Here is a 26,498-nt window from a genome sequence, read left to right as displayed (position 1 = left end):
TACTATATGTGGGGGGACACAGGGCACATTATGACCGTATGTAGGGGGATACATGGTGGACATTATACTTATATGTGTTAGCATATTATTACAATAATTGAGGGGATTCAGAAAACATTATTACTTTTGTTGGATGCTCAGGGAATTTTTATTTGCTAAAGGGACACTCAGGAGACATTATTACTTTTTAGGGAGACTCAAGGTAGAATATTCATATGCCCTTAATGAGGCATTATAAGTATACGATTATAGGGGTGGTAAGAATATTTGTAACCTTCAAAGGGGACATTATTTTCTAGGTGGGAAAATGTGGGCACTATAACTGTCTAGTTCACTCACAGAGGAGATAAATATCTAGGGGGCAAATTTACCATAGAGAAGGAACAAAGTGGGTATTTTATAATGTAAGGGGCACAGCAGGTGCAGTAATAGAGACAAATACTGCAGCAGCCAACTTGGTATTGGGGTATCAACTGGATGAGATGGATGGGGCAGTGAAACGGTGTGAAGTCAAATGTGTCTTTGTTGTAAGGTATGCAGACAAATTGTGGGTGGAAGAATTCATCCTGTGGGTGTGGGATGAAAAGGATGGGAAAAGTGAACAACTCCATCAAAAGAACGTCACCTGTAAGTCTAGAACTGTATTATACCATAGATGTAAAAAAAGACATGGCATAAATTTATGCATCTGAACATGAGGTTCTTCGTTTAACATTCTGATCAGACTGTATGAAGCCCCCTGCCATGTCACGGCGAAACTCTGAGTGGGCCCCTAACTTATTTGAAGCCTTAAAGGTGCGGCGCTGTGCGCCAACTACCACTGCAGCAACAGTGCACCAGCAAGGCAGATGACCTGGTGCCTCACAACGCCCATGCTCCAGGCCACACCACCCAACAGACACAAACTAGAACTGTACTGTAATCTTTTATAAGTTCTACAGGACTGGACTACCACTGTATGGTCACTGTATGGCGGTAATATCAGTGTAGGTGTTTGTATAGAGATTTATTTTCAGTAACAGCACGGTCATCTGCTGAGGTACGTTCCCTTTATCCACTACCAGTAGAGTGACCTAGCGTAGTTGTAAACATGGTTACCTAGGTTAGAGGCCCAGTCAGATGTGTTTGGACAATCCTCTGCTCAACCCCTAGTTAAGCCTTCAAATTGGTGTATGTGGAAGAGAAACATCCTTATACACCCAGGCCCGAGGGTGACGGCTACCCTAATATCCCTTAAATCTATAGCAGATAGTTCTATGAAAATATTAAGTGGTAATTAATATGCTATGGTATAAGTTTATATATTCGCAATGCTTTCCATATATAAACAGCATGGTGTCCTAAACGAACTTCTGTTACCTTTGGTTCCTTCTTCTTGGTCTTATGGGGCAGTGTTGGTCTCTGCATGAACACAATTTGCTTGGTGGTCACATTGCCATCTCTGGAAAAAAAACAGATTAGTGAATGAATAAAATGTTTTATCAGTCACCACAATGCAAATGTCACCCTGCCGTTTGCCATTAACCATGTGTCCGGAATTTCCATTTAGATTAAACTCGTACTATGCAGAAATGGTGACAATTGGGATTGAGAAAATCCTCCACAAGGATACAAGTGGAACACAATTTATTTCCAAAATATGTGCACAGATGTATGAATCCCTAGCTATCTACGCCAGGAGGCCATTATGTAACAGGTTACCCTTGAAGAAAATCGTAATAAGCATAACCTATTCCTCTGACTGCCATGTCAAGTATTACTCAAATATATAAATGAAATTTGACAGAAGAAGTACCATCTTATTTCCTACTCTGAAATTGTAATTTATAGATCACCTCTCGCACGTCAAACCAACACATCATACTTGTCTACAGTCTAAAGGAGGGAGCACAATGCAAGCTAGCAGAGCGAATACAATCATTATACTCTGTAAATATCAATTGCTTGTGGTAAAGAAACCATCATTTTTGAATCTGTCAATTACCTTACTAATACGTCATATTAATTATCATATACCTCGTTATTACTATTAGTGCTGCTGTATGATTTTAGTACATTGTCATCGATAATTATTTATTAGTACAATTATCATGCACCCCATATGTACATAACCATTGCTGGCGAGCCTAGGTGTGCAGAGGTCTTATTTACTGCAGGGTGGGAGCCTCAGGAGCAAACTAAAATTACCCAATGTTCATTAGTGTTGCGTCTTGGAAATATTTAGGAACTTTATAACAATATTATGTGGGCTTTTTAAGGGAGAATGCTTTGGATACTGCATATTATTTGGATACTATATAATGGTATTATATTATATTCAGCCGCCCGACCACCGTGCGGAGCTGCCGCCCGACCACCGTGCGGAGCTGCCGCCCGACCACCGTGCGGAGCTGCCGCCCAATCTACACCTTACCTACTGTCTCCTCCCTATAATCCTATAGAATGTAAGCCCGCAAGGGCAGGGCCCTCTTCCCTCTGTACTAGTCTGTCTACTGTAACTTGTGTATGTATTTTGTATGTAACCCCCTTCTCATGTACAGCGCCATGGAATTAATGGTGCTCTATAAATAATAATAATAATAAATATTCAGGGCTGTAAAGTCATTAGAAATGTACAGACTCCCAAGTTTAAAATATATATACATATATAGTACATCATTAACATACGCTTTATGGCTGCATCTGAACAAATTAAAACTTAATAAATCTCCCAGGCCAGATAGCATTCATCCATGAATATTGAGGAAATTTAGCTAAGTAATTGACAGACCGCTGTATCTCATCTTCTTAGACTCGCTTGTAACAGGGTTGGTGCCTCAGGATTGGAGGATTGCTGACGTGGTACCGATATTTAAGAAAGATAATAGGGTGGATCAACTTCCATCCAGTAAGTCTGACATTAGTACAGTGCAAAGTTATTGAGGGCATTTAAGTGATGGCATGTAAAAATATATTGCAAAGAATAATATAATAACTGATAACCAGTTTGGATTCCTGAAGGATCAGTCATGTCTGACCAACATTTTGGGATTTCTACGAGGAGGTAAGTGCAAATCTGTATATTTGTAATGCAGCTGATGTGATTTATCTGGACTTTACAAAGGCATGTGATATAGTGCCACATAGCCTTATGCTGAAGCTCCAGAAAGAATGACTAGGGGAAACTACATGCAACTGATAAGGAATTGGCTAAAAGATAGCAAACACAGCGTCATTATAAGGCTATGTGCGCACAGTGCGTTTTTCGCGGCGTTTTTGCGTGTTTTTCGGGTGCGTTTTTGGCCTCAAAACTGCATGACTTTGCTTCCCCAGCAAAGTCTATGAGTTTTCATTTTTGCTGTCCGCATACAACTGTTTTTTTAAGCTGCGTTTTTGAGCTTAAAAAAAAAAATGGACATGTCAATTCTTTCCTGCGTTTTTCTGTGTTTGCCCCCCATGCAATGCATTGGAAAACCGCAGAAAAACGCAGAGATCAAAAACGCAGCAAAATGCAGCCAAAAACGCACCAAATCGCGGTAAAAATGCATGCGTTTTTTGACGCGTTTTTTGACACGGGTGCGTTTTTAGCGGCCAAAAACCCACAAAAACGCAGCGTCAAAAAAACGCAGTGTGTGAACTTAGCCTTAATGGTATAGTCTCTAAATAGGATATAGCCAGCAGTGGGGAGCCGCAGGGATCTGTTCTAGGACTGATTTTTTTTTTTAATCTCTTTATTAATGAACTTGTGTATAGGATTGATAGTAAAGTGTCAGTCTTTGTGATGACACCAAACTATGTAGGATATTAAAAACTGACCTTGATAGTACAATATTACAAAACAATTTGGATAAGATGTCAGAATTGGCAGACACTTGGCAAATGAGATTTTATGTTGATAAATGTGGAGTAATGCACCTAGGACAGAGTAATCTATTGCTGAATATACATTAAGTGAAAGTAAACTCGGGGCTACCGAGCAGGAGAAAGACTTTGGGATTGTGGTTACAAGTAAACTGAGCAGCAGCACTCAATGTCAATCAGCAGCTGCAAAAGCAAACCAGATTTTAGGGTGTATAAAAAGAAAAATTAGATACCGTGATCCAAATGTATTGTTACCCCTCTATAAATCACTTGTAAGGCCACATCTAGAATATGGGATCCGTTTTTAGGTTCCACATTTTAAACAGGATATTCAGAGGTTAAAATCTGTTCAAAGGCGGGTAACTAGACTACTACAAGGAATGGAAGGCCTCACATATGATGAGAGATTGGAAAAGTTGGATTTGTTTAGCTTACATAAAAGATGCCTCAGAGGAGATCTCATTTAGGCCCGTTTCACACGTCAGTGAAAAACAGTGACGTTTTTCACTGGCGTGTAAAACACGCACATGTCCCTGCGTGTGCCGTGATTCACGGTACACGTGGGTTGTCTAAGTGCAATCCGGGCTCCGTTCTCCGTGGCCCGTGATTGCACTTAGAAAACAACTCACCTGTGCGCGCTCCCGCTGTCCATGGTGCTGATCGCTCCCGCGGTGCAGCATCCGGCCGGCGCTGACCCCCGCAGCAGCTGCTTCCGGGTCGGCTGTGTCGCGCATAATGAATATGCGCGACAGTAATGAGCCGGCTCAGAAGCAGCAGGGAGAACGGGCTGCAGAGGACATCGCTGGACGCCGGGTGAGTAAAAATGATTTTTATTTTAAAAGCACGTTTTTTTCTGGCACGTGTTTCACGGACCACACCACTGCGTGGTCCGTGGAACATCAGTGATGCCAGAAAAAAATGGACATGTCTCCGTGCGGCAATCACGGACACGCGGGTACGCTGCACGGAGACACGTGCAGTGAAAAATCACTGATGTGTGAGCAGACCCATTCATTATAATGGGTCTGCGTATGTCAGTGATTCTGGTACGTTTTAAAAAAAGCACAACCGTCCCAGAATCACTGACGTGTGAAAGGGGCCTTATATGTATAAATACATGTGTGGTCAATATAAAAGACTGACACATGACTTATTCCTTCCAAAGACAACACTAAGGACTACAGATGAGCGAACCGGTCGCGGTTCGGCTCGAGCTCGGTTCGCCGAACGGAGGTCCCGTTCGAGTTTGGTTCGTCAAACGTTCGACGAACCGAACTCGACCCAATAGGCTATAATGGGAGGCAATCACAAACACATAAAAATGCATTATAAATGTACACATACAGTTAATAAACATTGCCATAACACTTACCGGTCCCCGTGATCCCTCCTGCACTCTGTCTCCTGCCGCTATTCCATCCGATGATCGCTGAATCCTCCCGGTGACCGGCACTGCCAGCAGTGATGCAGGACCTATCGTGACGTCAAAATAGCCATGTGACCAGTCACGTGGCTATTATCTCATTGGCTACAGACTGGTCACATGACTATGTAGGACCTGCGAGTGCATCTCTCCGGTACACGGTGCACATTTGTGTATCGCCGTGTACCGGCGACATGCTGTAGCACACGGTCGACTCCCCGTTCCGTTAGGGACCGGCTGACACAGCCGGTCATTAACGGAGATCACCGTTGCCATAGCAACGCAGTTAGCGGTGACGTCACTGCTAACCGCGGCTCCGGGAATCACATGATCGGAGCCCTGTTGCTATGGTAACGCGTCTGTCACCGCCAGCAGCACTGATCTCTCACTCCGTGAAGGCTGCAAGCTGCTTTCCGTGCAGCCATCACGGAGTGATTTCTGCACGGGAAGCAGCGTCTTCCCCCATTCAGCAGTGATGGAGCAGAGCTGCATTTGTTGAACGAGAAAGACAGAAGACCATGGATCGTGGCAGGCTGACAGGGGGTAATAAAGATGGAGTCTCTAATGTGTCTGTGTATTTATTTCTACTAAAGTATTTTTTCTCTGTGTGGTGTCTTTTTTTTAACCCTTTATTGGAGATTCTTAATGGCTGGGTCAAACGTGCCTGACATTAAGAATCTCTGGCTTAATACTAGCTAGTAAAATAAAGCCAGTATTAACTCATGATTACCCAACAAGCCACCCGGCTTCAGGGCTGTTGGAAGAGTTGGATACAGCGCCAGATGATGGCGCTTCTATGAAAGCGCCCTTTTCTGGGGCGGCTGCGGACTGCAATTCGCAGCAGAGGCGCCCAGAAACCTCGGGCTAACCTGTGCTGCGGATTCCAATCCCCAGCTGCCTAGTTGTACCCGGCTGGACACAAAAATGGAGCGAAGCTCACGTCGGTTTTTTTTTTATTATTTCATGAAATAAGTGAAATAATTAAAAAAAAAGGGCTTCCCTATATTTTTGGTTCCCAGCCGGGTACAAATAGGCAACTAGGGGTTGGAGGCAGCCCGTGGCTGCCTGCTGTACCTGGCTAGCATACAAAAATATGGCGAAGCCCACGTCATTTTTTTGGTGGGCAAAAAACTTCTGCATACAGTCCTGGATGGAGTATGCTGAGCCTTGTAGTTCTGCAGCTGCTGTCTGCTCTTCTCCATACAGACAGACAGCAGCTGCAGAACTACAAGGCTCAGCATACTCCATCCAGGACTGTATGCAGAAGTTTTTTGGCCCCTGAAAAAATTATGTGGGCTTCGCCATATTTTTGTATGCTAGCCAGGTACATCAGGCAGGTACGGCTGCCCCCAACCCCCTAACATCAATGGTGAAGAAAGGTTGAAACTGATGGACCTAAGTCTTTTTTCAACCTATGTAACATTGGTAGATTATGTAATTTTTTATTTATTTTTTTATATATAGTACAGACCAAAAGTTTGGACACACCTTCTCATTTTAAAGTTATCTTTATTTTCATGACTCTGAAAATTGTAGATTCACATTGAAGTCATCAAAACTATGAATTAAACACATGCGGTATGAAATACTTAAGAAAAAAAGTGTGAAACAACTGAAAATATGTCTCATATTCTAGGTTCTTCAAAGTAGCCACCTTTTGCTTTGATTACTGCTTTTCACACTCTTGGCATTCTCTTGATCAGCTTCAAGAAGTAGTCACCGGAAATGGTTTTCACTTCACAGGTGTGCCCTGTCAGGTTTGATAAGTGGGATTTCTTGCCTTATAAATGGGGTTGGGACCATCAGTTGTGTTGTGCAGAAGTCTGGTGGATACACAGCTGGTAGTCCTACTAAATAGACTGTTAGCTGCTTTTTTCTTGCCATAATACAAATTCTAAGTAAGGAAAAACGAGTGGCCATCATTACTTTAAGAAATGAAGGTCAGTCAGTCCGAAAAATTGGGAAAACTTTGAAAGTGTCCGCAAGTGCAGTGGCAAAAAACATCAAACGCTACAAAGAAACTGGCTCACATGAGGACCGCCACAGGAAAGGAAGACCAAGAGTCACCTCTGCTGCGGAGGATAAGTTTATCCGAGTCACCAGCCTCAGAAATTGCAGGTTAACAGCAGCTCAGATTAGAGACCAGGTCAAAGCCACACAGAGTTCTAGCAGCAGACACATCTCTAGAACAACTGTTAAGAGGAGACTTTGCGCAGTAGCCCTTCATGGTTAAATAGCTGCTAGGAAACCACTGCTAAGGACAAGACAACAAGCAGAAGAGACTTGTTTGGGCTAAAGAACACAAGGAATGGACATTAGACCAGTGGAAATCTGTGCTTTGGTCTGATGAGTCCAAATTTGAGATCTTTGGATTCAACCACCGTGTCTTTGTGCGACGCAGTAAAGGTGAACAGATGGACTCTACATACTGCTTCCCACCATGAAGCATGGAGGAGGAGGTGTGATGGTGTGGGGGTGCTTTGCTGGTGACACTGCTGGGGATTTATTCAAAATTGAAGGCGTACTGAACCAGCATGGCTACCACTGCATCTTGTAGCGGCATGCTATTCCATCCGGTTTGCGTTTAGTTGGACCATCATTTATTTTTCAACAGGACAATGACTCCAAACACACCTCCACGCTATTTGACTAAGAAGGAGAGTGATGGGGTGCTACGCCAGATGACCTGGCCTCCACAATCACCAGACCTGAACGCAATCGAGATGGTTTGGGGTGAGCTAGACCGCAGAGTGAAGGCAAAAGGGCCAACAAGTGCGAAGCATCTCTGGGAACTCCTTCAAGACTGTTGGAAGACCATTTCCGGTGACTACTTCTTGAAGCTTATCAAGAGAATGCCAAGAGTGTGCAAAGCAATAATCAAAGCAAAAGGTGGCTACTTTGAAGAACCTAGAATATAAGACATATTTTCAGTTGTCACACTTTTTTGTTAAGTATGCCATTACACATGTTTTAATTCATAGTTTTGATGCCTTCAATGTGAATCTACAATTTTGAGAGTCATGAAAATAAAGAAAACTCTTTGAATGAGAAGGTGTGTCCAAACTTTTGGTCTGTACTATATTTACACATACACAGCTCTGACAAAAATTAAGAGACCACTGCAAAATTGTCAGTTTTTCAGATTTTTCTCTTTATAGGTATATTTTTGCGTAAATGTAAATTGTTCTTTTATTCTATAATCTACTGACAACGTCTCCGAATTTCAAAGCAATACATTTTTGTGTTTATTTTATGAAGATGAGAAATGGGTCAAAATAACAAAAATATGCATTGCTTTCAGACCTCACTTAATGCAAAGAAAACAAGTTTATAAACATTTAGAAACAACAATACTAATGTTTTAACGCAGGAACCGTTCAGAAATCAATATTTTGAGAATAATGATGATTTTTAATCACAGCTTTCATGCATCTTGCCATGTTTTCCACCAGTCTTTCACACTGCTTTTGGGTGACCTTATGCCACTCCTGGTGCAAACATGTAAGCAGTTCTTCTTTGTTTGATGGCTTGTGACTATCCATCTTCTTCCTGATTACATTCCAGAGGTTTTCAATGGGGTTCAGGTTTGCATTTTTTGAGGTCTGAAAGCAATGCATTTTTTTGTTATTTTGACAATTTCTCATTTTCAGAAAATAGATACAAAATTTATTGCTTGGAATTTCGGAGACATGTATGTTGTCAGTAGTTTATAGAATAAAAAAACAATTTCCATTTCGCTCAAAAATATACCTATGAAGAGAAAAATCAGAAAACTGAAAATTTTGCAATGGTCTCTTCATTTTTTCCAGAGCTGTATAAATACAGTATATATATATATATATATATATATATATATATATATATATATATATATATATATACACACACACACACACACACACACAATATATACATATATACACACACACTGTCAATCATTGGTTGCACTTACATATTTATATTATACTGCAAGTGCTGTATTATTCTATTGATGTTATACAATTGTGCATAGAATCTCTATCTTTATTAATTTAGTCAGTAAAATTCATACAGCACAAATTGATAATATGCATAAATTATCTCAGTTCCATTATCTTTCATAATTACTCTGACATTGTCATGCAAGATATTAGCTGTATACAAAATAACTACACACAATAGAATTAATAACAATGATAGCAGTGAACATTTAAAGGGGTTGTCCCCTTTCAGAAAACTTTTTTCCAGCTGGCTCAATTAGTTGTAAAATAAAAACCCAAATCATCCTGCCTTACTTATCTATTTTTCCTCCTTGGGTCCAGCACTATGTCTCCGATGCCAGTCTGGTGCTTATGTATATGCTGCTGCGGTGATGTCCCATTGGCAATGCTGCAGCAAATCACTGACTTCAGCGGCTCTGTCAATGTAGTGATTGCAGGGCTGTCAATGTGACATCATTGCTGCAGCAAAAAAATCAGAGATAGTGTTAGGGGTACTTTACACGTTGCGACATCGCTAGCATCAGATTAATCTGTAGTGAAAGTAAATAAACACAAACAACGAAAAATCTTTCATTTGAAATAAAAGACAAAAAACACCCTCCTTCACCACTTTATTAAAATCCCCAAATACCCCTCCAGGTCCGACGTAATCCACGAGAGGTCCCACGACGCTTTCAGCTCTGCTACATCAGAAGCTGATAGCGAGCGGCCACAGACCATGACCGCTCTCTGTGAGCTCCACACAGAAACTGAAGTGAGTTGTGCTGTCAGCGGTGACGTCACTCAGGTAGTGCCGGTGTGTGTGCGGTAATGATGGGGGCGGTAGTACCTGTGTGTGCGGTGATGATGGGGGTGGTAGTGCCTGTGTGTGTGCGGTGATGATGGGGTCGGTAGTGCCTGTGTGTGCGATGATGATAATAGGGTTAGTAGCGCCTGTGTGTGTGCAGTGATGATGGGGGCGGTAGTGCCGGTGTGTGCGGTGATAATAGGGGCGGTAGTGCCTGCGTGTGTGCGGTGATGATGGGGGCGGTAGTGCCTGTGTGTGTGCGGTGATAATAGGGGTGGTAGTGCCGGTGTGTGCGGTGATGATGGGGGCGGTAGTGCCGATGTGTGCGGTGATGATGGGGGCGGCAGTGTCGCGGTGTGCGGTGACAATGGTCTCTCTCTCGCTTTAGCATGAAAAAAAAACAAAAACGGATCAGTTTTTTGCTAGATACGTTGCATCAGTTTTTACACAATCTGCAACGGATCTTTTGCATCAGGCACAAGCCGCATTGTGCCTGACTGCGAAAAACGGATGTGTGAAAGTAGCCTTTAACCGCTTATTTACATATCACGTAATGCAATTGTTTTGTAAGCAATTTCCAAATATAAAATTAGTTAAGGTTTAATGAGGCAGCCCTGCTTTCCATATGTGGCATACAGATTACCTGGTAGAACCACATGACCTAGTCTCTGGCCTTAGCATGGAAGAAGAGGAGACATTTTCTGTGTGAGTCGATCTGGAGAAGCTGAGGGGGAAAGTGAGGGAGCAGCAATAGCTCATACATATACAGTGTGTCCACCCATATCCTGTCCACCGCCATTAACTTGAAAACGGCGGCAGCTATAGGAATAGAAGTCTAGGTATAGTAAAGTAGCCATGCGTTACGCAATGAAACCACCTATTGCGCCACCTGGTGGAAAACAACAGAGTTAGCATTTTTATCTCGAAAATTGAATGAGATAGAGAAAAAAAGTGAATAAAAAAAATTGTAGGGCATCATCAATTCAATACGAATCGACACCTTGCATACAGAAATGCTATGATATGAAACCCATGACCCCCCCAAAACACTGAATGCTGGTCACGCATATGGCGCTCATTTAACTTTGATGCTCAAAGTGGCCACCGTCAGCTGCAATGCACATCTGGACTCTGGACAGCATACTGTATCTTGCTGCACGTTGTGCAATATGGTAGGTGACACGTTTGCACAAGCATCTGTGATACGTCGTTGTACGTCCTGCAATATTGGCGGAGGGGTCGCATACACCTGCTGTTTGATGTGACCTCGCAGAAAAAAGTCAAATGGGGTCAGGTCGGGTGAGCGTGGAGGCCACACCACGCAGCCACCATACCCAATGACTTGTAGGAAGGCCTCTATGAGGTATCGCTTCACATCCGCAGCCTTGTGTTTTACACGTTCTAATCATAACATTTCTGTATGCAAGGTGTCGATTCGTATTGAATTGATGATGCCCTACAACTTTGTAATTCACTTTTTTTCTCTATCTCGTTCAGTTTTCGAGATAAAAATGCTAACTCCGTTGTTTTCCACCACGTGGCGCTATAGATGGTTTCACTGCATAGCGCATGGCTACTTTACTATACCTAGACACCACTTCTAAGCCTATAGCTGCCGCGATTCTCAAGTTAATGGCGGTGGACAGGATATGGGTGGACACACTGTATATATGTATGAGCTATTGCTACTCCCTCACCTGTGGTTAGGATTGTGCTTACCAGCAGAAAGTGAAGCTAAGAAATCACAGCATCTGATGTATAACAATATGACTACCCTGGAACATAATTGTGATTGCTGAATAGGAACTGAGCCTGTGTGCAATCATCATTCATCTAGATGTACGTATGTAAACTTACAACAGCTAAATGTATTGCTTTCTACTCCATCACTGGCTTCCTTGTTTTCTGGACTAATCGGAGTGCACCACATTATACCACAACAGGAAACAGTGGTAAATTGAGTGTACCCTGTCATCACAAACTCTCTTTTTTAACTAGAAAAATTGCCGACACTTCCTAATCTCATAGTCTGAACTGGTACATACTGAACATGACATACAATATCCAAAATAGCAGTTGCACTCAAGTAAAGGGAAGGAGAAAAAACAAGAATGTAGATGGTGAACATTGGAATATAAATACGCATTACTGCCAAGAAACATGAAAAATATGAGTTACTTAGCAAATAAAGGTGGCCATATTTACTTCTGCCCAGATACCACGTCAAGGTGTAACTCTCATCTGGGTCCTACTCTAATTGCTTTGCCACTCTTGTCCAAACTGAACTTTTATATTGGCTAGAATAGAACTCATATTTTAAAAAAAAATAAAATGTTTTCTTGGCAGTAATGTGTATTCATATTCCAATGTTCACCATCTACATTCTTGTTTTTTCTCCTTCCCTTTACTTCAGTGCAACTGCTATTTTGGATATTGTATGTCATGTTCAGTATGTACCAGTTCAGACTATGAGATTAGGAAGTGCCGGCAATTTTTCTAGTTTGTATTATTGCGTCATGTCCATTGTCTGCGCACTCCTCCCAGTTATTTCAGGTGTTTTTAATTTTCCTTTTGCAGGTTCTATTCTAGCCCATATAAAGGTTCAGTTTACACAAGAGAGGCATAGCAATCAGAGTAGGACTCAGATAAGAGTTAGGGGTACTTTGCACGCTGCGACATCGCAAGCCGATGCTGCGATGTTGAGCGTGATAGTCCCCGCCCCCGTCGCAGCAGCGATATCTTGTGATAGCTGCCGTAGTGAATATTATCGCTACGGCAGCTTCACATGCACTCACCTGACCCGCGACGTCGCTCTGGCCGGCGACCCGCCTCCTTATTAAGGTGGCGGGTCGTGCGGCGTCACAGCAACGTCACACGGCAGGCGGCCAATAGGAGCGGAGGGGCGGAGATGAGCGTGATGTAAACATCCCGTCCACCTTCTGCCTTCTCATTGCAGCCGGGACGCAGGTAAGGTGATGTTCCTCGCTCCTGCGGCTTCATATACAGCGATGTGTGCTGCCGCAGGAACGAGGAACTACATCGTACCTGTCGCTGCAGCGGCATTATGGAAATGTCGGACACTACACCGATGATACGATAACGACGCTTTTGCGCTCGTTAATCATATCAAAAAGGATTTGCACACTACGATATTGATTGCGACGCCGGATGCGCGTCACTTTCGATTTGACCCCACCGACATCGCACCTGCGATGTCGTAGTGTGCACAGCCAGCCTTACACCTTGACGTGGTACCTGGGCACAAGTAAATTTGGCCACCTTTATTTGCATATTAACTCATATTTGTTAAAGCAAAAATCACGTTATCTTTGCGGTAATGTGTATTCGTATTCCAATGTTCACCGTCTACATTCTTTTAAACTTCCCTTTATTTGAGTACATTTTTGGAAACTCTTTTTTTAACTTACTAAATGCAGCAGACAACATGGTCCATGGTGTGTGACACATGTTTATATTAAAGGGGTTGAGTGATATACACTGATGAGCAAAAGTGTAACAATGTTTTGAACTTTTGACTTTCAGGCTCCATATCTTACCGACTACTACAGCTTTGAATGTGAGACTACCTTCATTTTATAGAAAACCATACATAAATTGGTTTTGCCACTACTTAATATATAATTAGTTATGTAGATTCTTGTCATGTCACTGCATCAGGGGCAGACATATCATTGGTGCAACCCAAGATGTCAGGGGGCCCACGTCTACCTCCAAAACAGATGGGGTTGTGCATTTTGATAGGCTATTGGACTACAAAGGGCCCATATATTGTTCTTGTACAGGGACCTACTTCTGTGTATATCTGCCAGTGCACTGCATTGTTACTGTTCGGTTCATTTTAATTTTAATAACCTTGTTAGTATTTTCTAAATTCATCTCTGGCTTTCATGAATTCTTCTGGACATGCTCCTGATCAGATTCAAGCATGTCTCAACCAAAATCTGATTCTAGGTCTCTTCTACACCACGTTCCCAATGTTGGTGCATGATGATCGACTCACTGGGGTATGTAGACAGCTTTTTCTTCAACTCTACCCACAAGGATTCAATTGGGTTGAGGTCTGGGAACTGTGGGGCTCAATTAAAGACATTTAAATAATTTTGATTGAACCATTTCTTCACCAATTTTGACATATACATCAACTAGTATGCACCAACATTGAGACCGTGTAGAAGGGACCTGGGATCAGATTATGGGTGAGACATCCTTGAATCTGATCGAGCGCAAGCACAGAAGTATTGAGGCAATCATGAAAGCCATAAGTGGATTTACAAAATACAAACAAGATAATAGAAATTTAAATTTAAATTTTTAGGAGCAAAACAGTAACAATGCAGTGACATGACAAGAATTTGCATATCTAATCATATGCTAAATAGTTGCTAGTAAAATTTATGTATGATATAGTCAAGATGATTGTCTATAAAATGATGGTAGTATCACTCTCAAAGCTGTAGTGGATGGTAAGATATGGAGCCTGAAAGTCAAACGTTCAAAACATTGTTACTCTTTTGCTCATTAGTGTAAGTAAAAAGGACAGAAACAAAACCACTCCTGACTATGGGCTGTCTACATTGCCGCTCACTATCAGTCAAATGAATAAGGCACAGCCTGTAGACAGGATGGCGCTGTTTGGTGGACTGATTTTTTTCTAATCTCATAAACCCCATTATAACTAATATCTTGTATTAAGGATTGAACAAATATTCATTAGAATAAAGCCTAAAAAAAATCTGTGTTCATGAATTTGTATCTCTTGTAAAATTACTTTTTCAATTCTCATTCAGCGATTCAAAGTTGCCAGTGCTATGAATACATCCCGAGCATAACGGAAGAAGTAACAGCATTTTTCAGAAAAGGTAAAATCCCAATTCACTGCTTATTCTTTCTGATTGTAAAATGGTTAAATGTGAGTTTCAATTACTTTCCTTAATAATTTTAGACCTTTCTAATTTCATGCTGGATTTTCCTTCATTATTTGTACCCAGTGGGCTAAAGCAAAAGCTGCCGTTTTACAATAAAAGCCTCGTGATAGTAAGCGAGGACAATATTCTTCTCTTATGTTAGCTGAATTGTTATGGATGTCTAGTAGAGATGAGCGAACCGGTCCCGGTTCGGCTCGAGGCCGGTTCGCCGAACGGGGGTCCCGTTCGAGTTCGGTTCGTCGAACGTTCGACGAACCGAACTCGAACGTATAGGCTATAATGGGAGGCAATCACAAACACATAAAAATGCATTATAAATGTACACAAACAGTTAATAAACATTGCCATAACACTTACCGGTCCTCGCGATCCCTTCTGCACTCTGTCTCCTGCCGCTATTCCATCCGATGATCGCTGAATCCTCCCGGTGACCTGCACTGCCAGCAGAGAAGCAGGACCTATCGTGACGTCAAAATAGCCATGTGACCAGTCACGTGGCTATTATCTCATTGGCTACAGACTGGTCACATGACTATGACACGTCATGTAGGACCTGCGAGTGCATCTCTCCGGTACACGGTGCACATATGTGTATCGCCGTGTACCGGCGACATGCTCTAGCACACGGTCGACTCCCCGTTCCGTTAGGGACCGGCTGACACAGCCGGTCATTAACGGAGATCACCGTTGCCATAGCAACGCAGTTAGCGGTGACGTCACCGCTAACCGCGGCTCCGGGAGCACCGTTGCTATGGTAACGCGTCTGTCAGCGTTACCGCTAGCAGCCAGCAGTGATCACTCACGGAGTGAAGGCTGCACGCTGCTTCCCGATTGTAGTGAGCATTGTAGTTAGGATGGAGGTTCCCCAGCCCCAAGTGATGCCCCTCACTACAATCGTCACTACTACTACACTAGAAAGAAAGAAGACAGAAGAGCAGGATCGTGGAGGGCTGACAGGGGTAATAAAGATGGAGTCTCTAATGTGTCTGTGTATTTATTTCTATTAAAGTATTTTTTCTCTGTGTGGTGTCTTTTTTTAACCCTTTATTGGAGATTCTTAATGGCCGGGTCAAACGTGCCTGACATTAAGAATCTCTGGCTTAATACTGGCTGGTAAAACAAAGCCAGTATTAACTCATGATTACCCAACAAGCCACCCGGCTCCAGGGCTGTTGGAAGAGTTGGATACAGCGCCAGATGATGGCGCTTCTATGAGAGCGCCATTTTCTGGGACGGCTGCGGACTGAAATCCGCAGCAGAGGCGCCCACAAACCTCGGGCTAACCTGTGCTGCGGATTCCAATCCCCAGCTGCCTAGTTGTACCCGGCTGGACACAAAAATAGGGCGAAGCCCACGTCATTTGTTTTTTAATTATTTCATGAAATAAGTGAAATAATTAAAAAAAACGGGCTTCCCTATATTTTTGGTTCCCAGCCGGGTACAAATAGGCAACTGGGGGTTGGAGGCAGCCCGTGGCTGCCAGCTGTACCTGGCTAGCATACAAAAATATGGCGAAGCCCACGTCATTTTTTTGGTGGGCAAAAAACTTCTGCATACAGTCCTGGATGGAGTATGCTGAGCCTTGTAGTTCTGCAGCTGCTGTCTGCTCTTCTCCATACAGACAGACAGCAGCTGCAGAACTACAAGGCTCAGCATACTCCATCCAGGACTGTATGCAGAAGTTTTTTGCCCCCTGAAAAAATTATGTGGCTTCGCCATATTTTTGTATGCTAGCCAGGTACAGCAGGCAGGTACGGCTGCCCCCAACCCCCAGTTGCCTATTTGTACCCGGCTGGGAACCAAAAATAAAGGGAAGCCCTTTTTTTATTATTTCATGAATTTCATGAAATAATTAGAAAACAAATGACGTAGGCTTTGCCCCATTTTTGTGTCCAGCCAGGTACAACTAGGCAGCTGGGATTGGAATCCGCACCACCGGTTGGCCTGAGCTTTCTGGGCCCCACTGCTGCGAATTGCAGTCTGCAGCCACCTCAGAAAATGGCATTTTCATAGAAGCGCCATCTTCTGGCGCTGTATCCAACTCTTCCAGCACCTGCCTGCTATACCTGGCTAGCATACAAAAATATGGCGAAGCTCACGTCCTTTTTTTGTAGCTTTTTGGCAAAAAAAAAAAAAATGCTTCCCTGGATTTTCCATTGCCAGTAGTGAAGGTAACACCAAGCAGTGGGGGTTAGCAGCCAGTAGCTGCTTGGATTACCCTTAGCTAGCAATACAAAAAATGCAGTGGGAGCTAACATATATTTTTTTTAATTATTTATTTAAATAACTAAAAATAAAATGGGCTTCCCTGTATTTTGATTGCTGGACATCACAGTGCTGTAAAAATAAATCTTTAAAAAAATGACGTAGCGCTCCGCGGTATTTTTGATTCTCAGCGCAGATAAAGCAGACAGCTATGGGTTGCCACCCCCATCTGCCTGCCGTTACCTTGGTTGGCAATCAAAATACAGGGAAGCCCATTAATTTTTTCTATTTAAAAAATAGTTAAAAAAAAAAAATTACGTTGGGTCCCCCCATTTTTGATAGCCAGCTAGGGTAAAGCAGACGGCTGTAGCCTGAAAACCACAGCTGGCAGCTTTACCGTGGTTGGGGATCCAATGTGGAGGTCCCCTCAGGCTCTTTTTTATAATTATTTTATAAATATTAATAATTACACAATAAAAGTAGGGGACCCCCCAAATTGGATCACCAGCCAAGGTAAAGCGGACAGCTGTGGTCTGGTATTCTCAGGGTGGGAAGGTCCATAGTTATTGGGCCTTCACAGCCTAAAAATAGCAGGCCGCAGGCACCCCAGACGTGGCGCATCCACTAGATGCGCCAATCCTGGCGCTTCACCCCAGCTCATCCCGTGCCCTGGTGCAGTGGCAAACGGGGTAATAAATCGGGTTGATACTAGCTGTAAAGTCACCTGAGATCAAGCCCAGCAGTTTGTGATGTCATGGCGTCTATTAGATACCCAACATCATAAACTGTCAGTACTAACAAAAACAAAAAATCGACAAAAGAAATTTATTTGAAAAAACAGTCCCCAAAACATTTCCTCTTTCACCAATTTATTGTAAGAAAAAAAATAAAGGGGTCCCACGACGACTCTGGACCGTCTAGAATATGGGGGGGAGACACTCAGGGAACGTATCCCCCATTTTCTAGGAGTGCGGACCCTTCATGTGAGGAGTGTGGGTGCAATGAATCTGCACTCACTCTCCCCGGGTCCACAGCAGCAGAGTCCATGTCGTAATGGTTGCTACCAAAGCTGCAATGCCCTGCTCATGAGGTAAGGGCATGCCTAATCAGGAGAACTACTGTAGAGGAAGCTCTGCTCACTGGTATATAGGTGCTCAGAGGTAATAATAGATAAAATTAGTGAGTAACCTCGGCACTCTATATCTCCCAGACTAAGTCAGTAAGTCACAACGGATAGTAATGCAAAATCACTCTTTATTGGTCCGTACTAAGAAAATTTTTTTTTCATAAGCATATATGTTTTTGGCCAAAACAAGTTACAAATGACGTTTCGGCCTGAGCCTTCGTCAGATTGGACTTATCTGCATGTAATCATGAAAAATGACAATAATCAGTATCACATAAGAGTGAGAGAACAATAACATAAACTCGAACAATGTAGAGGTACAATTGGGATGCAGCAAAAAAATTGCAACACAGCAAGAAATGAAACACATGATACAAATGTCATAATACAGTACAAGGACAATATAGTAATGACAAATATGGGGTCAGAGTAGACTTAGACAGCTCTGGTACGAAAGAGATGTCAATCATAAAGTAACATGTGCAGTAGGTGTAGAGCTACACTATGCATGGCAGAGCTAATGGGTAGACCGACCATAGAAAAAGTAGAGAAAAAGTGGAGAAAAAGTGGAGAATAAGTGGAACATAAGAGGAGAAAAAGTGGAGAAAAAGTGGAGAAAAAAGTGGAGAAAAAGTGGAGAAAAAGTGGAGAAAAAGTGGAGAAAAAGTGGAGATTAAGAGGAGAAAAAGTGGAGAAAAAAGTGGAGAAAAAGTGGAGAAAAAGTGGAGCATAAGTGGAGAAAAAGTGGAGAAAAAGTGGAGAAAAAGTGGAGCATAAGAGGAGAAAAAGTGGAGAAAAAAGTGGAGAAAAAGTGGAGAAAAAGTGGAGCATAAGAGGAGAAAAAGTGGAGAAAAAGTGGAGAAAAAGTGGAGCATAAGAGGAGAAAAAGTGGAGAAAAAGTGGAGAAAAAGTGGAGCATAAGAGGAGAAAAAGTGGAGATTAAGAGGAGAAAAAGTGGAGAAAAAGTGGAGCATAAGAGGAGAAAAAGTGGAGAAAAAGTGGAGAAAAAGTGGAGAAAAAGTGGAGCATAAGAGGAGAAAAAGTGGAGATTAAGAGGAGAAAAAGTGGAGAAAAAGTGGAGAAAAAGTGGAGAAAAAGTGGAGAAAAAGTGGAGCATAAGAGGAGAAAAAGTGGAGAAAAAAGTGGAGAAAAAGTGGAGAAAAAGTGGAGAAAAAGTGGAGATTAAGAGGAGAAAAAGTGGAGCATAAGAGGAGAAAAAGTGGAGAAAAAAGTGGAGAAAAAGTGGAGAAAGTGGAGAAAAAAATGGAGAAAAAGTGGAGAAAAAGTGGAGAATAAGAGGAGAAAAAGTGGAGAAAAAGTGGAGAATAAGAGGAGAAAAAGTGGAGAATAAGTGGAGAAAAAAATGGAGAAAAAGTGGAGAAAAAGTGGAGAAAAAGTGGAGCATAAGAGGAGAAAAAGTGGAGAAAAAGTGGAGAAAAAGTGGAGCATAAGAGGAGAAAAAGTGGAGAAAAAAGTGGAGAAAAAGTGGAGAAAAAGTGGAGAAAAAGTGGAGCATAAGAGGAGAAAAAGTGGAGAAAAAGTGGAGAAAAAGTGGAGCATAAGAGGAGAAAAAGTGGAGAAAAAGTGGAGAAAAAGTGGAGAAAAAGTGGAGCATAAGAGGAGAAAAAGTGGAGAAAAAGTGGAGAAAAAAGTGGAGAAAAAAGTGGAGAAAAAGTGGAGAAAAAGTGGAGAAAAAGTGGAGATTAAGAGGAGAAAAAGTGGAGAAAAAGTGGAGCATAAGAGGAGAAAAAGTGGAGAAAAAAGTGGAGAAAACGTGGAGAAAACGTGGAGAAAAAGTGGAGAAAAAGTGGAGAAAAAGTGGAGCATAAGAGGAGAAAAAGTGGAGAAAAAGTGGAGAAAAAAGTGGAGAAAAAGTGGAGAAAAAGTGGAGAAAAAGTGGAGAAAAAGTGGAGAAAAAGTGGAGATTAAGAGGAGAAAAAGTGGAGAAAAAGTGGAGAAAAAGTGGAGCATAAGAGGAGAAAAAGTGGAGAAAAAAGTGGAGAAAACGTGGAGAAAACGTGGAGAAAAAGTGGAGAAAAAGTGGAGAAAAAGTGGAGCATAAGAGGAGAAAAAGTGGAGAAAAAAGTGGAGAAAACGTGGAGAAAAAGTGGAGAAAAAGTGGAGAAAAAGTGGAGCATAAGAGGAGAAAAAGTGGAGATTAAGAGGAGAAAAAGTGGAGAAAAAGTGGAGAAAAAGTGGAGAAAAAGTGGAGAAAAAGTGGAGCATAAGAGGAGAAAAAGTGGAGAAAAAAGTGGAGAAAAAGTGGAGAAAAAGTGGAGAAAAAGTGGAGATTAAGAGGAGAAAAAGTGGAGCATAAGAGGAGAAAAAGTGGAGAAAAAAGTGGAGAAAAAGTGGAGAAAGTGGAGAAAAAAATGGAGAAAAAGTGGAGAATAAGAGGAGAAAAAGTGGAGAATAAGTGGAGAAAAAAATGGAGAAAAAGTGGAGAAAAAGTGGAGAGAAAGTGGAGAAAAAAATGGAGAAAAAGTGGAACACCCTTTGGTACCTTTCATGTGGCACTAAGGGGTGCTTAGCTTTGTATTTAGCCAAAAAAATGAAAAAAAAATGACATAGGGTTCCCCCTAGTTTTGTAGCCAGCTAGGGTAAAGCAGACGGCTGCAGCCTGCAGACCACAGCTGGCAACCTCACCTTGGCTGGTAATCCAAAACTGAGGGCACCCCACGCTGTGATTTTAAATTAAATAAATAATTAAAAAAAAAAACACGTAGGGGTCCCCCAAAATTGGATCACCAGCCAAGGTAAAGCAGACAGCTGGGGCCTGATATTCTCAGACTAGGGAGGTCCATGGTTATTGGAATCTCCCCAGCCTAAAAATAGCAGGCCGCAGCCGCCCCAGAAGTGGCGCATCCATTAGATGCGCCAATCCTGGTGCTTCGCCCCAGCTCATCCCGCGCCCTGGTGCGGTGGCAAACGGGGTAATATTTGGGGTTAATACCAGATGTGTAATGTCACCTGGCATCAAGCCCTGGGGTTGGTGAGGTCAGGCGTCTATCAGATACCCGACATCACCAACCCAGTCAGTAATAAAAAAAAAATACACGACAAACACATTTTTATTTGAAAAAACACTCCCCAAAACATTCCCTCTTTAACCAATTTATTAGATTGAAAAACAAATCCAAGTCTGGTGTAATCCAAGGGGTTGCCATGACGATGCACACTGTCCCAGTCAATGAAGAGCAGGATGTTCCCCATTGGCTGGGAGAGCAGTGCAGTGACCTGAGCTAACATCAATGGGTCAGCCCAGGTCACTGCAGGGGGGTGACAAGTGCTGCTGTCAGTGAGGTACATTACCTGCGCTGATCTCCAGCACACTGACAGCCCCTGTCACTGAGGTCAATGACCGGCGCCTTCACATCAAGTATCGCGAGAGGTCCGTGACGTCACCGCCAGTGTCAGTCTCGGGTCGGAAGCGATAGATGATGTGACAAGCGGCGGCCATGGAGGACAGTGACAGCGCTGAGGTCGGGATGGCGGGACTTCATCACCGCAGGTAAGCCGAGCGAGCGAGCGAGCGGGCGGGCGGGCGGAGGGGGGGGGGGTGGATGTGTGTGTGTGTGTTTGTGTATGTGTATGTATGTGTACATGCCGCGGGCAGGAGGGGGTGGAGCAAGCTGAGCGGGAAAGTGTGGGCTTCCTGCACGTAACTAAGATAAACATCGGGTTACTAACCAAAGCGCTTTGCTTGGATACCCGATGTTTATCTTGGTTACCAGCTTGTGGCAGGCTGCCAGCGATGGCTCCTGCTCACTGTAGCTGTAAAAAGCCCTGCTTTTTGCTGCTAGAACCGTTCTCGAACGTATCTAGAACTATCGAGCTTTTAGCAAAAAGCTCGAGTTCTAGTTCGATCTCGAACAGCCCAAAAATCACTCGAGCCTAGAACTGGAGAACCACGAACCACGAACCGCGCTCAACTCTAATGTCTAGCAGCATCTTTCTGTCCCTGCAGGGTTGCTTAGAAGATGGAAATGAAAAGCTTAAGAAGTGGCAGAAAGTCAAAATCCAAAAATAATACTGCCTTCAGTGATGTCACAGTTTCATCCAGTGACAGTCTGCAGTGATCACGTCGTAATAACAAGTAATCGACGCAGTAAGGGTTATCCTCAACATAGACAATCAGGAGCACACCAACTGCCCTGCCTTCCAGCTTTTTGAGTGTCGGGAGGTGGGTGCTCCTATTTGCTCAGGAGCAGCATGAAATTTCAAAGGTAATAATGTAGTATATCCATTTTTATTACATATATATAAATATATATATATATCTATCAATCAACCTCAGGGGTTGTTTAAGCCATATGACACCGTTACAGCTATAAACCACTAGCAAGAAATGTGTTTCAGTTAAATGTTACAAAAGTTTTATTTTCTATTCACTATCTATACAACTTTATATTGTGCTCAGAATAAATGAGTACACCCCAGTAGCGTAGCTAGCGGGAGGGCAGAGGGTGACGCCCCGGGCCCCGTGCTCAGAGGTAGCCCACCCGGAGCTGCGATACCATTAACTATATCAGCGTGCACAGCGCGCCGATATAATTAAGTGGGCCCGCAAAATCCCTGGAAGCCGCTTCTGTGTGACCTCCGTCAGGTGCCCGTGCAGTCTGTGTCCCGCTCCAGCCCCGCAGCTGCCCACACTGCAGCGTGTCAGCATATGCCTACAGTAAACCACAGATACCACATCTTAATATCCACCAGACGGCATCATAACCATAGAAACCACTAAGTAACTCCGGAAGGAAATTACTAAAATGCCACAATGTCATAAAACGAGAATTTTTATTGATACACTTTTAAAAAATGACAATTTTACTTTTGGCACAATAGGACAGTGTAAACCACAAGTGAGTCCCTCCTAACAGGGGAGGGGTAGGTGCGAACGCAATAAGGCCATCAGTATAGGTCAAATATTATACAAAGTAAGCATATATATTTTATTTATATGGCCTACTATGTGGTCTATGGATCCCCATGGACCAACCCCATCAATGTCTTTCTTACATACAAGTGTGGCCACGAGATAGAATTTTTGGACATAAAGATTAGGACTATGGAACAGGGTGTGTTAGGCACTGAAATATATAGAAAACCTACGGCCACTAATGCTTTCCTCCACGCAAAATCCTCTCATACTCCGGCAACTATCAGGGGAATTCCCGTGGCCCAGTTTTTGAGGGCCAGGAGGATATGTTCCACTGAAGGGGCTTTTTCTAGACAAGCCAATGATTTGACGGAGAGGTTTTTGCGTCGGGGTTATAGTAAAAAAGTGATAAAGCGTGGCTTGGATCGGGCAAGAGTATGCACCAAGGAGTCACTTTTGTATCCCAACTATTTTGTACCTAGACCTCAAAAAGAAAATGAAGTACGACTAATTACAACATATAATAATCGTTGGAGGGATACTTAAGAAACATTGGGACATACTTAAGACTGATCCTATCCTGAGTAGAAACTTATCATCGTTTCCCCTTACGACTGCACGTAGGGCGAGGAATATTAAGGATCACCTCGTGCATAGTCATTACCGATTAGGGAATAGTGGCAGAATAACATCTGGAATTGTAGGTTTCTACCCTTGTGGCCTATGTAAGGCATGCGCAAATATGTGCAAGGCCAAGACCTTTAGGGGTACCAGGGATGATAATGAGTATGACATTAGATAGTGGGACCCCACGTCATTTTTTTTTTAATTATTTATTTTTTGGCTAAATACAAGGCTAAGCCCCCTTTAGTGCCACATGAAAGTCACTAAAGGGTGCCAGCTTAGAATATGCAGGGGGGTAGGACATTATGTCTTTCTCATCTATCTATCTATCTACTGTATCTATCCATCTATCTATCCCTCTATTCATTCATTCATTCATTCATTCATTCATCTATCTCTCTATCTCTATATCTATATATCTATCCATCTCTATATCTACTCATCTATTTATCTTTCTTGCTGCTTTTGTTTTTTGCAGTCACAAAAAAACCGGACGGCACACAGATGATACACGGATGACACACGGATGACACACGGACCGTATACGGAACGGATGTCACACGGATGCCACACGGATGCATCCGTGAAAAAAACGGAACGGTAATGTGAATGTAGCCTAAAGTAAAAAGGGAACCTGTCACCTCAAATATGCGATCTGACATATTAGCAGACGCATATTTGCCCTATTAGCAGCTCCCTACCCATCCCTTTGCTGTTAAATTGTGTAATATGAAAGTAACAAAAAACATTTTATTACTTTCATATTTCCTATGTAGATTACAGAGCCACTGTCCCCATGGGCGGCACCTTGCCCTATGGGCATCTGCATACTTTCCGTGGTGTCACGCCCCTGTGGGTGTGATACCATGGAATCACATGAGCAACGTCCCCGTCGCTCATTCTATCCTGCGCACGTTTATACTTACCATTGCGGCAAACTTCTCTTCCGGGTTCTCCTGGTCAGTTTCAGACGCGCACTGCGCATGTGCAGTGCTCGTCTGAAGCCAGTGAGTAAACACCCGGAAAAGAAGCCTGCCGCAATGGTAAGTATAAGCACACGCAGGATAGAATAAGCGACGGGGACGTAAAAGGTGAACAATTCCATCCAAAAGAACGTCAGCTGTAAGTCACCATCTATAACTGCACTGTGATCTCTTGTATGTGCTGCAGGACAGATATCTATACCTCTATATTGTCACCATATAGAGGTAATATTAGTGTCATCTGCTGAGGTTCCACTATACCCACGATTAGTCTGCGCCACCGTAGTTGTTATCATGGTTACCTGGTAAGGGGCCCACTCAGATGTTTTGCCCCCCCCTGAGCTGAAACCCTAGCTACGCCACTGGTACACCGCCTTGGAAAAGTAAGATTTTAATCAAAATCTCACGTAACACAAGAACAGTTTCGAAGACTGAGTTTCATTGAACATTTTTTAACCCGTTACATGAAAGTAAGGTTAATTTTATAACTTTCATTAGAAAATCTTCAATTTTACTCAAATTAGTGGATGCAAAAATGAATATACCCTACATGAAAAACAACTACATCTAGTATTTTGTATAACCTCTGTGATTTTTAAGGACAGCACCGATTTTCTAAGCATGGAATGAACAAGATGGCGTCATATTGCAACAACTGTCTTTTCCTATGGATGGATGGAGAGTGTTGCTCAACTTTACTCTTCAGAATTCCCCATGGGTGTTCGATTGGGTTCAGATCAGGGCATATGCTTGGCTTCTGAATTAGTTTGATCCTGTTCTTCTTCAGAAATGAAACATTGGCCATAGATGTGTGTTACTACATAGCTGCATCTTCTCTTTCAATATAGGGCAGTACATGAATTCATAATACCATCTATGAAATGTAGTTTCCCAACACTAGCAGCTTTCATTCAGCCTCATATAAGAACAATGCCACCAACATGTTTCACTGTTGGCAACATGCATTTTTCTTTGTACTCATGAACGTTCTGGTTCAAAAAACATTTATCTTGGTCCCATCACTCCAAATTATAGAGTCCTAATAGTACTCATATTTTTCAGCATGGGCCCTAATTGATTGTAGGTGGGCTTTGTGTGCATGCACTTTAGAAAAGCTTCCTTTGTGGACGACACCTATTCATACCATTCCTCTCCTTTTTAGGCGTTAACTATCACAGTCGGCCTGGACGTCTCTGTGAGATGGTTGCAGATTTATCTCTGTTAAATTTCAGTATCACTTTTGCTACAGTATTTTTACTGATAAGTAAATCTTCATTGAACTTCTTGTAGCTTTCACCTTCATTTTGTAAAGAATGTTTTTCTTTCAGGTCTTGTGACATTTCTCTTACACATGGTGCCGTTGCTGAAGGCATGAAATGTGAAGGGGTTTTCTTTGTTATGTAATGCCAACTGTCTGTTGAACACCTTTTTAACGCATAATTAAACTTGCCTGTGGTTTAATTCTTATTAATTAGAATTTTGTAGTCTAAATTTTAGCTTTGCTAATAAGATATATATTTGCCTAAAACATGATACATTATGTACAGTATTTAGAAAAGTTCCTCCTTACAGTAGATTAGAGTTACCATCTATATGCTTAAAACCTTATTATATACTGTATATGAAATCTTGTAGGTATGTGAAGATAGTACTGCACCCTTGTCTCTGCCTCAAGATCGTATTATGTAACTTCATTTATCAAGATAGG

The 26,498-nt window shown here is 42.5% G+C and overlaps 1 protein-coding gene across 1 annotated transcript in view; it reads right to left on the bottom strand.

Moving 5' to 3' along the window:
- RFTN1 (raftlin, lipid raft linker 1) overlaps nt 1-26,498 on the bottom strand; it is a 562,445-nt gene that overhangs the window by 22,226 nt on the left and 513,721 nt on the right. The window contains exon 9 of the mRNA XM_075315305.1: nt 1,360-1,441. Within this exon, the coding sequence (XP_075171420.1) occupies nt 1,360-1,441 (82 nt within the window). The remainder of the gene's footprint in view (nt 1-1,359; nt 1,442-26,498) is intronic.

Source organism: Anomaloglossus baeobatrachus, chromosome 6 (assembly GCF_048569485.1).
Source record: "Anomaloglossus baeobatrachus isolate aAnoBae1 chromosome 6, aAnoBae1.hap1, whole genome shotgun sequence".
Taxonomy (NCBI): Eukaryota; Metazoa; Chordata; class Amphibia; order Anura; family Aromobatidae; genus Anomaloglossus; species Anomaloglossus baeobatrachus.
This window is presented reverse-complemented; position numbering and strand designations above follow the sequence as displayed.